The sequence below is a fragment of the Physcomitrium patens genome, chromosome 20 (genome assembly GCF_059467195.1).
Source record: "Physcomitrium patens ecotype Gransden chromosome 20, ASM5946719v1, whole genome shotgun sequence".
In the NCBI taxonomy this organism is placed as follows: Eukaryota; Viridiplantae; Streptophyta; class Bryopsida; order Funariales; family Funariaceae; genus Physcomitrium; species Physcomitrium patens.
In genome coordinates, this window is record NC_143429.1 from 12691012 (window position 1) to 12705062 (window position 14051).

Consider the following 14051-nt stretch of genomic DNA (forward strand, 5'->3'; position numbering starts at 1 on the left):
TCTCTTACTAACAACTACACAAAATATGGAATTAAGAAAACTAGTCATTTTGTTGGAAATAAGAGAAGCTGTCAATTAAATATCTAAAGATAAAGTCCTATGCATACATCAAATCCTATCACAATTCTTTCAAGCATGTTGAAAAGAATTGAAGGAAGATATCACATTATGAATATAAGAGGTCTTTATTATACACAAGCTGGTCCACCATTTAAATACAAGCAAGATCATAATTATTCTAAAAATGGGTGACTTATTACTTATCACCAATTATAAACTAATTTTATTGTTAGGCTTTATTTTTAAAATCATTGTAAAAGTGATAGCCAATAGAATATTAATCCACTTACACAAATAGATTTGACCTTCACAAATTAATTTTATAATGAGACACAATATACTAGAGAATATTTTTTTAGCAACAAAATCAATGGTATGGATAGAAGAAAGCCAACAAGATTAAGTCTTTATACCTTTGGATTTTGAAAAAACTTATGATATGATGAGTTAAATATTTTTACAACATATCCTTCATGACTTGGATTTTTAGCATAATGGATCAAGATTATAATATCTTTACATACAAAAGCTTTGATAACAATTTCTATTTATGAAGAACAAGGATAAATTTTTAATTTATAATATTTAATAAGACAAGTATGTTCTTTGGTACCATATCTATTTTTATTAGTAGCCGATGCTATAGAATATATATTAGATAATATAAGATATAGAAAAAAAAGTCTAAAACTACCAAATGGACAAAGAATCAATAACCAAATATTTGGAGACAATATGATTTTATTCCTAATTGAAGAATTAACCAACTTCTCAAGAACAATGAACATTTTAGATACTCATAGTATGATATTAGGAACAAAGGTAAATTAGAACAAAATATTTGTTATATATATCTCATTACAAGATAGAACATGGACATAGGGCACAAATAAAGGGTTCATCTAGAAAAACTAAAGAAAGACATTTGCTATCTAAGCTTTTCTATTGGCTACAAAATTCCACAAATAACAAGAGACAACAGGATTTTGAGTCAAATCACCAAATATTTGACAAAATGGAGCATCCACAAGCTATCTATGATAAGTTAAAAACTAGTATTCAACCAAATAATCATAGGATCAATATGATACCTCATATCAAGATCTTTTCTATCTAACAAGTTAATTAAAATAATTTGAGTCATTTCTAAATTTTTTCTTTCGAGTGATATTACTTTTGGTGTGATATGCACAAAAGTGAAGTAGATTACAAATATATGACAATATGAATATGGAGGAATCAAAGTCATGGATCTAAAATTATAAGTCAATGTATTATTGGCAAAATTGATCAACCGTGGAATCACTCCAAGTACTAAATCATAAAAAGTACTAATGTGACATTGACTATCCAATACATAATATATTAATAGAGTCTAATAATATAAAATTCTAAATATAAATTCTAATAAATATCAAGATAATCTCTAAAGGTTCATCTCTATGGCAAAGCACATTAAAAGCATGGATATCAATTAAAGATAGTCTATAAGTCTCACTACTTAAGAACATAGATAAACTTTGGAGATAATCCATATTAATAATATATATATATATATATATATATAAAATAGATAAATAACACCATTTCTATACTTGGACTAATAGAGGACTAATAGTGATTAAAGATCTTTGAAATAAGACTCAAAATAATTTATAAGATGAATCCATCTTCAAGTAATTTACTTCTTTCTAATAAATAGCCTTTCAAAGATATGAATTCATTTTCAACATATCTTGGCATCTACAATAATGTATATTATTTAATCCAAGAGATTGGTGGTTATTCAATGTAATATGAGAAATAATAGAGATTTAATATTTTTAAGGCATGGATGTTGGAAAAATTATTGGTTGCTAATACATTGTCTATCCTTCAGAAGAACTAATGCTAATATAATCAAGTCCTCTTGACAATGAAACAAGGAATTATAGAAGAGTCTAAGTAACTTACAAAATAGAAGAATCAAGAAACTTCAAAGACTTCAATCCAACTAATCTCATATGTAATGACTACACTATCTAATTAATTGATAATTGACTAATTGATTCTCTCAAAATAGATCACAACAAATAGATATAAAAAAATTAAAGCAGATTATGAAAAGTAACAATCTATAGATATGAAACCAAACTTAGCTATAAAATCGGCCTCTATAAGGTAATAATAAATAATAAAAGAAAAAAATAACTCAAGAGATATCACTTCATTATAAAGCAAACTAAATAATTTTATACTGAGCTTTAGCATTCTTCAATTTTAATTAAAGCCGCCCTCTTTAGATGGCTCATCTTTGCAAGGGCCTTCTCTACAAGCAAATGGGATATGATTGTTGGCCATAATAGATATTGTTCAATCTACAACAATAGAATCATAAAAATAATAGTACACATATTCTATAATTGCCCCTCACATCTTTACTATCTAGACTAGATATAATATGTTATAATCATGAAGCAGATATGTATAAGCACAAAACTAATGAAATATATTATAGAATGTCGTAATATGTAAAGACTTGTTTGAAAATGCTCCGGGCACATGGCTATGGAAGGTAGAAAAAAATTGCAACAATAAAATCCTAACTCTAATAAAATACTAACTAAACTTTAATTAGACCATAACAATGCTAAAAAAGCTTTAATCAAATTCAAAGAAAATCAAAGGAATTATAAAGAAACAATAAGAAATCTCAAAAAAAAAATTTGAATGATCACAAATATATCTCAAATATATCTTTATTCAATCTTAGTTTAATCTTAGTTAAAATCCTATTGGACTTCATTCAAATTTTAGGCCAAAAAATAATTAAATATTAAATCTTAAATAAATCCTAATAAAATCCTAAATCTTAAATTAAATCTTAATCAAATCCTAAACTCTAAATCAAATCCTAATAAAATCCTAACCAAATTCTAATCCTAAATCAAACCTTAACCAAATCCTAATAAAATCCTAACAAAATTCTAAATCCTAAATCAAATCCTAAATCAAATCCTAAATCAAATCCTAATCAAATCTTAAATTCTAAATCAAATCCTAATCAAATCCTAATCCTAAATCAAACCCTAATAAAATTCTAAACTCTAAATTAAACTCTAATCAAATCCTAAATCCTAAATCAAATCCTAATAAAATCTTAAATCTTAAATAAAATCCTAACTAAATCTAAATTCTAAATCAAATCCTAATCAAATCCTAAATCCTAAACCAAATCCTAACCAAATCCTAAATCCTAATTCAAATCCTAAGCAAACACTAGTAATTTCTACAACAGATTTAAACTTCAATATCTAATAAATGAACCGTTGATCTCAACTCAAAATTTGCACACTTCTTAATAATTAAGTTTACAACAAGCACAAAAAATTTGAAAAGGATCGAAATTACTAAATAGACAATAACCTCAAAAATGTGCTCGGGTATTGGTCGGCATCCTTTTCCAACCTTGATACCAATCTTTTAGAGCCAATATCTCTCCTTTTCATTATTCGATTGATCTCAAAATTTTCACATATATAGAAATATAAGTCTACTATCTTCATCTATAAATTTCACTCTAATTCAACTAATAGATTGCAAGAAACCTTAAAAGTCTTACTAGACCTAAAATTCTACTTTTTGAGACCTTGACCCACTTCAACCTCAATAATCCTCAATAATCTTTAATTCAATTGTTAAATCAAGCTAAATTTTATAAAAAATATTAAGCACAACTATAACCATTAATCCACAAAATTTTACTTATAGATCTATTACAAAACTCTTGAAATTGTCCAAAACATCAATCCCATTTTATTTCATAAAATCCAAGTCATCCAAAAATAAACTTGAGTTTATAAAGCTCTTATAAAGTCATTGCGAATCCAAATCACACATAAAAAATGCTTATACAAACCCTATCTAGTCTGCTATCAAAGTCCACTCTTCAATCTACAAAAGAACCCTTGAGTTGCTATAAGTACTTATTTTTATGCCTTAGGATCTGATTTCGACCCAGGTTGATAATCGACCCTCTTTGGATACCAAATTTTGTCTTTTAGAGTTAATTTTTGTTAAAATAAACTACTAACTTCCTCTTATAAATGCTTGTATTCTTTATTTTCCTAATCTACTTTATTTTGCCTTATTTATGGTCCAACAAAGTAAGTAGAAGTCACTTCTTTAAAAAAGCAGCATTACTTCTAAAAGTTTTACTACCTTCCTATCTTTTATCCATATTTTTCTACTTTATGTTTTAACTTGGCTCTTCTATAATAAGATCCATATTATCTTCTTTCACCATATAGTCATGTTACAACATGACAATGGTACACTCCAATCAATAAGAAAAAAAGAATCAAAGAACTTCACTAACAATATACAAATTTGAAAAGACTTGCCATGATTGATTTTCCAATCTTTATTACTATAGAATATTTGGAAAGCAAAGTACAACCATAATCACTATTTCATCTTCCTCTATACAAGAACTATATAATACAGAGCATGAAAAAAAACAAACAAATTGGTATGAAAGTATAATAGGAGTTATACAAATACACCAAAAATAGAGAAATATTAGACAAACAAGAATCACTATATTTGAAAATATAGATAATGAATAGCATCTTTAGAATAAAATATTGATTTGATTGGTAAATACTTTTGTTGATTGATTATCTTTCTAATAATATGGCACTATAGGAAATACTTTGGGCCATTAATGAACAAGATAGAGACTTGTTAGTACCTTATTAACTATCAATTGTACTTGAGAATCCAAACTTAGAGATAATTGCTCTACCTTTCGACCCCAATAGTCTAATATAAAAATAAGAAGTCCTACATATTAGATCTCTTATTATAGTGCTAATTAAAAGTCTAAACCTAAAAAAAATAGTCCTACCATCTAACCTTGACAATCCAATGCATCATCCTAATGACAAATGGAATAAGCCACTATTGAATCCACATACTCGATTACCTACCCTGGAAGCAATAAAGACCTTCATCAATGAGATGGCAAGGTCTTAGTCAACTCCAAATAAGTATATTGCAATAGGCCAACAAATCAAATGTACCACAATAATCAATGATTGGAAACTAGATTAAATTCATGCGGCCCAAGAAGCACACAATTCATGGAATAAGAATTTAGATATAAAATAGACATAGTCCTAAATGACATAGACAATTAATGACACTATTGCATTGTACCAAAAGACAATCACTATGTAGGTGAAGAAGAAACATTACTTCTACTACTGCAAAAAAATACTTTGATAATTACTTGCAATATAAGCTTAACAATACTACTCCTACCTTTATTTCAATCCAATGTTCTAAATTTATATAAAAAAGATACAAATCAATATTCAATCACAATCTATATTATCTAATTAATAGCACCTTTGACAAATGATGAACATAAGTAGTACAACTTAACTACAACTAAAGAAGAGATTATTATTGTTATAAATATATATATTTATTTTAATAATAATCTATATGATTAAATAGAAGTAAGTAAAAGTAGGTCTATTTTATAATATTTTTTAATGAAGCTTCCTAAAAGCTTTATAGATGCTGCTTTGGCTTTACATATGTTTGTAATTGATTGATAGGTTAGAAACTTGGTCAACAAATTAACCACGTATTGGTAGCTTATAGAACAAGCTAACTATGTGGCATACATATCAAAAACTTGCCTTGCAAGTTAAAATATGTGTCTTGCAAAGTCAACACATTTTGAAGGTCCTATAGGACATCACTATGTAGCTTTCAGTTAAGAGTATATATAGAGGCAAGAGTGAAGCCTTCTTTAGTCTTATCAACGCCTTTGTAGTCTTTAGTCTTATTTCAAGACTTTCTAGTTTAATACTATATCATCTTTGAGTATTTTTTTTAGTCTTTTTTAGTCATATAAGAGTGTATTGAGTGTACCTATATCTCTTGATCTAGAACATATTAATATATATGATAAATGATGTCACTTATATAATTGAAGGTCTTTACTTCCTCAAGGGTAATATAATCTACGACTAATGTTTTGTAGACAATATACCCCTTTATCTTAAAAAGACCTCTAAGAATATGCAACACACATTTGATTTTGAGGTACTCAAATTATTTTGCACAATCTTGGGCTCACTAGTCAACTAGAACAAGACAAGGATACTATGAATTAGCAACAACTTGCGGCTATGGAATTGGAAAGAAGAGAAGGGCCTAATATGGCTTCTTTGGAGTACACATACAAAATACTTGGACTTTGTATTTGGAGATGACATAGCCCAACATAACAAAGATAAAGTTGTGATACACCTGATTTGTAAAACCCTTGCAACATGGTCAAACAAAAAACTATTCCTCCCAACAATAATGCTCACATCTAACTAGGTCATATTGGGTAGCATATGATCTCTCACCTTGTACAACCCCATCCAATAGAGAATATTGATGACGATAAAGGCACTCATTAAGAACTTCTTATGGGTTGGCCACCCAAACAAAAAGACTAGGGCTTAAGTGGCGTGGGACACTGCAATAGTTCCAACAGCCAAAAGGAGGATCAAAATATTTGATTCCATGTGACAAAGAAGAGCTATCTAGACAAAGATGACAAAGTCCTCGTTCCAGGGATAGAACCTTAGAAATCTCTCATTCTATACAAAATAAAAAATGCACAGCTTCGTAAGGATGAGGACCGGAGCAAGCACGCAAGCTAGTTGTTCACGGTTCCCAAAATTAGACTCCAAGGCTCCAACCTATGGCAAGCGACCGTCGGCGCAAGAACATGACGGTGGCCCGGCTAATGAACCCAGGCAGACTCTGGTGAAGGGATCCATAAGCCAGAGTAGCAAAGCGAAACGCATCCGCGTCAGTTGCAACCATACTCACACATCACCATGATTTGCACCTTCACCCCAAACGTCATCGCCACCACATGCACCTGCGCTCGAGACACAGCCATGAACCCCTCCATCAATGTTGCAACTGCAGAGGGGGCATCATCGACATCCCGCAGCAACACACAAACACACACACACACACACTCCCCTACCCTCCTCCTCGAGGAGAATAGAACAACACAGTGCCTTCAGCTGATACTCACTCCACCGTAGTCACGCTCGGCAGAGCCTGGCCACGACGCCAATCAGTTCTGCTGGAAATCCAAGAAAGCAGCACAGAAAGCATTGAGTGAAACAGCAGCTGCTCCCAATCCAATCCGACACTCCTACAATCATCGTCTCTCCTTCCTTCCCTCCTGTCATCGCTCCTCCTCCTCCTCCAATTCCCTCATTCCTTCATTCCTTTCTTCCTCACTCCCACTTCATATCCTGGCGCCGTCAGTCAATCCCATTCTGGCACCACAATCACTCGCAGATCATTCGATACTCAGGCAGTCAGCTCACTCGCAACGCAGTCAGTCCCGAAGCCAGAAAACGGGGGGTGCCACCTCAGCCGTGGAGGAGACCCACGTGGAAGTGCCAGCGTGGCGAGACACGTCTGAGAGGGATGATGACGTAACCATCAGGTGGAGGGAAAGGGAAGGGAAGGGAGCAGAGCAGCAGCAGAGTGAGGAATGGCGAGGAGCAGCAGCGGCAGTGAGGAGGACGAGTGAGGAGTCCGGAGCACTGAGGGCACCATTCATTCCGTCCCTCATTCCTTCCTTCTGTGTTTGTGTGTGTTTTTGGGGCATCGTTGCGGTGCCATTGTGGGATTGCATTGCATTGCCTGGCATTGGGCATCCTCATCCTCACCATGTTTGGAAGATCGGCGGCGCTGCTGGTGCGGGAGCTCACCACCGACGACCACCACCTTCGCCGCTTCAACGTACGATTGCCACTCTTTGTTGCCATTCTCATCTCTCTCGATCGTGTTTCTCTGTTGCCATGCCTTTGCGGTGGGGTTTCATGAGTCGGTGAGAATCCTTTTTCATGCGTGGGGTTTCGAGGATTTCATAATTGTGGCTGTGCTTTATGCTCTGTGAGATGCTCTCGGGGTAACGCATTTTGCGGAATGCAGCGCTGGAAGGCGTGGCGGTGTTATGGCCCCATGATGTCTCAGGACGGCCAGTGTGAAGTTGAGCACGTCATCTTGACATTCGAGATGAAGGAATTCTCGAGAACTCTTCGGTTTTATTGGTTTAGTATGGAGATGACATCCGTAGCGTCCTTGATGTTCGTGCTGCTGTGTGCTCGAGGTTTAGGGTTCAGGGCTTAGTTGTGTCTCGGCTCAATTCGTGGCGTCCTGGACGTTGTGAATTGGTTTCCATCGGGTGGAAAACTGCTGCTGATTCTTATCTGTCCCGGATAGCGGAATACCGGCCGTATGAAGTCGGAGTCTAACTGGCGCGTTTAGGATTGTGATGACAGTATGATTTGTTCGACAAAGTCATCTCGGAGATTCAAGAACACTTTCAGCAAGTGACGACAATCATGGAGTGAGTACTTTGCCTCATCCCGAATGATTCTCATGCGTTCAAGGCACACACAGGATTTTGTTTACGTGCAGTGAATCCAAGACCTAGAGCTTTCATGAAGGTTATACTCGTGTGGGTTGGGGCTGTCATTGGATGGGAGTTGGGTGGATGATATCTTCCGATCCCTTTGCACTGTTGATGATGATGTCATCAAGAATTCTGGGATTTCTAAGGCAGACATGTCCCATCTGAGTGGATTGTGCTAAGACTTGGTGTGAGAAACTGGTGTCAGCGTTGTTTTATTGGTCATGATCTGATTAATGTAGTTATTCTTTGCACAAGAGGAAGTCCAGACTTTCTGAATTTGGAATATTGCTACAGGAAAATGCAGGGAGAAAATGAGGATGGGCAAATATCTTCGGCAGATGAGAACTACAATGGGGCTCTGATTCATCATCAAAGTATACTTCGGAACAAGCGATGCCTGTTAGCTTACATGTACGAATTGCTTGTAACTCGATCTAGGTTTGCAGTGGGAAGCATCTGTGGATAAAGGAGGGGAGAAGTGAAAGGAGTGTATATTCTCTCATAATTAGAAGCTGAGGATACTGGGTTCTGTTGAATGACACTGTTCTTCCTTTATCGGGCCAGGTATCATCGTGCGAATAGGTTACAGCGCCTGAGATGGCAGCTGGGCGCTGTGCTTCCGGAAGATGTTAAAGAGCTCCTACATCCATCGGAGAAGGAGTTCGTCAAAAGCTACTCTGAAGCCTTGAGTTCTTACATGACAAAATTGGACATTGATCTCGCTGTGGTAAGTTCACGCATCTGTAGCTTTAGCTTCTGCTCGTTTCGTGTAAATATTTTCAGGTCACACTTGAATGACTTTGCAATGATCACCTCTGTTTAGGACATCACACCACCGAAGGACCCCTACATCCAAGTAAGAGTATTGAACAACATAGGCGAGGTACTGTTGGGCGACCAATCGACGTCCTTGGTGCGGAATTCTATCCATTTTGTAAAACGAAGTGAAGCCGAGACTCTTATTTCACAGGTACCTTTTGTAACCTATGCTTCATGCTCAAGTTTGTCCTGGACAGCGGTCGGGCTTATTTGTTTGACACGTGAACATGTGTAAGCAACCTCCTAGGTATTATTACATTTGTGTTCATGCGCTAAAGGCATGATGACCTGTCAGACGAGGTACTCGAAATTCCAGTCACTACTTTGGTCGTGTTTAGCTCAGAAATTTTTCACTAGCGAGGTAAAGTGATCAGTCTGCCCTTATGTTTTCTCCTTATTGAAGTCTGCCTTCGAATACCTCAAACTTTCTACACCCCCCACTGACGGTCACAATGTGCGCTCCTTGAATATCCAGGGCTTGTTGGAGGAATTCACAGGGTGACTCCAAACCCTTACTAGCTCTTGCGTGAGAAAAATCTCTGGGCGAGGACTTCAGCCACCATGGCCACGCTGCGTTCACGCTGTGGAGCTTATCATGTTGCACTGTCTGGTTGAAGCAAGCTAGCGCTGCCCAGTGTCTCAAGACGCTCAAGGCTGTAATCAATGAACCGTAATAGGATCAGATGCTGAACATAAATCTTCGAATGCTGAGCTTGCTCAAGTATTATCAAGCATGAGCAGTCCACAATTGGGTTGTAACTGTTCCTTGCCTTGGTTCTTCCTCCCCAATTCTGAATCATGGAAGCCAGAACAGAATTGCAGTACCCATAAATGAGGTAGTCATCTGTCTGGTCTGCGCCGGAGCTGAAGTTGCTTTATTACTGAAGTTATCCTTGAAATGGTTTTAGTTATATAAGTGGACAAAACATCAGGCGTAATGATCACCGCTTCGATATTTTAGCACTCTTATTCGTCTGCTTCACTCTTTCATGGATGATAGAGTATTTTCTGAAGAACCTCGATGCTTTGCATGCGTAGGAAACAGCTTTTTATGAGGGAATTACAACATTCTTTACATTAATTGAATTCAACCACAATCTTGTAGCACTTCCAGCTTTACAGAAGGAATTATACCAATTAAATTTCTTTTGTCATTTTTTGATGTTTTGAAATGATCATATTGTGGATCAATACACACTGGAACTCCTTGTTGCTCAGCTACTCTAGGATAATAACCGACAAACTATTGTAGAATGCGGAAACACTACCAGTGCCGTTTGGCCTTTTGAGATAAGCCAACGACACATTTACTAACTCCTCTTAGTTACTGAAATGTACTTTAAGAGACAAAAACTTAATAAAATGCATATCTCTTGAGTAATCGTAACATGGTATCAGAGCAGGTCTAGTACCCACTAGTGAGCATTGCTCCTAGTGCAGCCTTTCTTCTGCCATTAGATATCATCGTATCTCTCAGGTGAAGCATTGCTCCCTTACGAGATCGATAGTTCTTGTTTCATTATCCTAGTATGATCTAGACAGCATGTCGAGTGAACAATCGATGGTTACGATTAGTAAGAGTAATAAGCTAGAGGAAGCCGTAAACTATAACGTATGGAAACTCAAGATGAGGGCTTTGTTGAAAAGGGAAAACATGTGGGATTTAGTGGAGAGGAAAGTAGTTCCAATATCGTTTCCAACGTCAGTAGGATCATCCACTTTCACCGCAGAGCAGTTTAAAATACATAAGCTTTAATCTCAAGCTTTGATAGTGATGGCGGTAAAGGATGAATTCATTGAAACAGTGTCTGAGTCAAAAGATCCGGCAGACACTTGGCAGGCACTGAAGAATATTTTTGAAGCAGGAAATTCTTCACAAATATTGCTACTATCAACTAAACTACACAACATGCGCATGGTCAAAGGAGGGTCAATTGAAGAGTACTTGCAAACATCCAGAGACCTGAAAAGCAACTTGGTTGCTACGGGTCACAACATAGTCGATGAAACGCTAGTGCAGCTCACTCTGAATGGATTCCCTTTGAGTTATGAAGGGATAATCCAGAGTTTGATTGTGGTGGACAAACTACCTACCTTTGCAATGATTAGTTCGAAACTACTTAGTGAGTCTCATTGTCTTGAGTTGCGCAAGAATCGCTTAGGAGAAGAAGACACACTTCACACACATTTTCAGGAAAATCACACTCACTCAAGGTACCAAAACTCCGATTATGATATGTATAGAAACCACAATATTCAAATCAGCAACAACTATTCGACAGGAGCACAATTCAGAGGAAACAGTCGAGGATATCAAAGGGAACCATTCCACACCAATCAACGCAAGAACTTCAGATGCTATGTCTGTGGGTCTCCCGATGACCCAGCTCGACTTTGTCGCAATAAAAACACGGCTCATAAATAGGAGATTAATATCAATTTGCTCATGAATGAAGATCAAAAATTGTCAAATGTAGTTGAAGATGTCCAGATAGCGCTCACAGAAATTTCAAGCAAGATCGAAGGCAGTCAAGCATGGTATTTAGATTCTAGAGCAACTCGGCATGTAACAAGTAACAAAAGCCTCTTAGAATCATATACCCTAGAAGAACTAGGCATTGTAACTACCGCCAGAGGAGAGAAACACTCAATAGAAGGGCTTGAAAGCGCAAAACTTTGTATCAATGATGGCGAAATAAAATTACACAAAGTTCTTTATGTATCAAGTTTCAAGAAGAATTTAATCTCGATAGGCTGTCTAGCGGAATCAAAAAAATTGATTGCGTTCGCTAATCAACAGTGCTGGATCTTGAAGAAGAATAAAAGATTAACAATTGCAAGGATACGAGATCGCGGAAACGAACTATATAAAATCAATATTGTGTTCACAATACAAGACCATACCATGAAGCACCCTACGGAGACGATAGTTAATGATGACACTAAACTGGCCAAATTATGGCATCGGAGAATGGGACATCTCAACTACAATAGTCTTTGTAACTTATCCCTGAAAGATAAAGTCGATGGTCTACCCAGCATAAATTTCATGAGAGATATCTGCAAAAACTGCTTAGCTGGAAAACAGACCCATGAAAGATTTTCTAAACATTCGACTACAAGAGTAGTGAGGATTCTACAGCTTCTACACGCTAACCTTTGTTGGATCTATGAAAACTCCATCGTTAAATGGCGTGCGTTATTGTATTATATTCACTGATGATTTTTCAAGACTTTCTTTGATATTCTTTCTTTGGGTATTCTTTCTTCAAGAAAAATCAAAAACCTTTCATGCATTCACTCGATAAAAACGACTTGTTGAAAACAAAACTGGGCAACAAATTAGTGGACTACAAACAGATGGTGGCGGTAAATTTGTGTCCATTGCATTCAAAAAAAATTGTGAAGACCATGTTATAAAGAGACAATATACTCAACCGTACACTCTAGCGTAGAATGGTGTCGCAGAAAGGAAGAATTGAACGATTTTGAACGGGCTTGCTGTATGCTAGCTGCATGTAAAATTCCTGGATATCTGTAGAGTGAAGCAGTCCGCGCAGCAAATGTTTTGGTCAATCGAAGCCCCACGGTGGCTAATTTAGGAGTCACCTTATATGAACGACACTATCTAACTAAACCAGATCTCAGTTGCTTGAAAATCTTCGGTTGTCTCGTATTTGTTCACATACCAAAATTTAATAGAGGAAAACTAGATAGTCGAACAAAAAGATGTTTACTTCTGTGCCTAGATGAGCACACCAAGGCTTATCGATTGTATGATCCGATCTCTCGCAAGATTATACTGTCAAGAGATGTGACATGTGACGAAAATTGAATTGGTTATTATCATGTCATTGAGTGAAAAACCAAAGAGGAACAAGTAACGCTACTGCCCACAAGAGAAGATGCTAGCACTGATCAGAGTTATCATTAACCCAGAAATTATGATATGTCATCAGTAATAGAAACGGAATATACTACCAGTGAAGGAAGAAATTCAGAGTCAAATGCTGTCATAACAGAACCAGAACTGGATATTGTTGATTCATAGCCGAATACATCTGTGACCAGACAGCGAAGGTATCCTTTGCAAGAACGACACCCAAGCACCAAATTAAAAAATCATTTTGTGTTTTTAGCAAAACCCTTCAAACCTCAGGATTTCAAATAAGCTATTGAAAACAAAGACTAGAAATTAGCTATACAAGATGAAATGGATTCGATCACAAAAAATGAAACTTGGACCATTGTTGATTTATCAAAGGGGAAGAATGCTATCACATCAAAATGGATATTTTAAGTCAAACCTAAAAACAATGGCAAGCCAAACAAACTAAAAGCAAGACTAGTGGCGAGACGATTTGAACAAACTCAAGGAGTAGATTACTTTGACACTTATGCCCCAGTTGTCAGATGGAACACTGTAAGATTGATTTTTGCACTCGCAGCACAAAAGAATTGGAGCTTACAACAACTAGATGTGAAAACTGTGTTCCTAAATGGAGTTCTGGATGAAGAAGTTAATATGCAAATACCTCCTGGATTTCAAACTCAACAAGGAAAAGTTTGTAAACTAATTCGTGCATTGTATAGACTGAAACAAGCACTACTTGCTTGGTACTCGAAGGATTAAACAAAAGCATAGCAGATTATAACTCATATTTCTCCATAATTGACG

The 14051-nt window shown here is 36.0% G+C and overlaps 1 protein-coding gene across 2 annotated transcripts; it reads left to right on the forward strand.

Moving 5' to 3' along the window:
• The first annotated feature begins 7615 nt into the window (after positions 1-7615).
• On the forward strand, positions 7616-10480 carry LOC112273504 (uncharacterized). 2 transcript variants are annotated; one of them, XM_024502397.3, is made up of 6 exons: positions 7616-7878; positions 8421-8488; positions 8849-8965; positions 9119-9281; positions 9378-9524; positions 9849-10480. In XM_024502397.3, the coding sequence occupies exons 1-6, from the start codon at positions 7807-7809 to the stop codon at positions 9873-9875; spliced, it is 594 nt and encodes a 197-aa protein (XP_024358165.1). In that variant the 5' UTR covers positions 7616-7806; the 3' UTR covers positions 9876-10480. The 2 variants fall into 2 exon arrangements, with proteins under 2 accessions (XP_024358165.1, XP_024358166.1); XM_024502398.3 differs by having other exon boundaries at positions 7618-7878; positions 8407-8488.
• The last annotated feature ends 3571 nt before the right edge of the window (positions 10481-14051 follow it).

What these genes read in the sequence shown, in the direction of transcription:
- LOC112273504 (XM_024502397.3), top strand. Translation starts at nt 7,807, where the DNA reads ATGTTTGGAAGATCGGCGGCGCTGCTGGTGCGGGAGCTCACCACCGAC. An exon ending in CAAGTGACGACAATCATGGA is followed by an intron (nt 8,489 to 8,848) that starts GTGAGTACTTTG and finishes ATATTGCTACAG; the next exon opens with GAAAATGCAGGGAGAAAATG. An exon ending in CCGAGACTCTTATTTCACAG is followed by an intron (nt 9,525 to 9,848) that starts GTACCTTTTGTA and finishes TTGAATATCCAG; the next exon opens with GGCTTGTTGGAGGAATTCAC.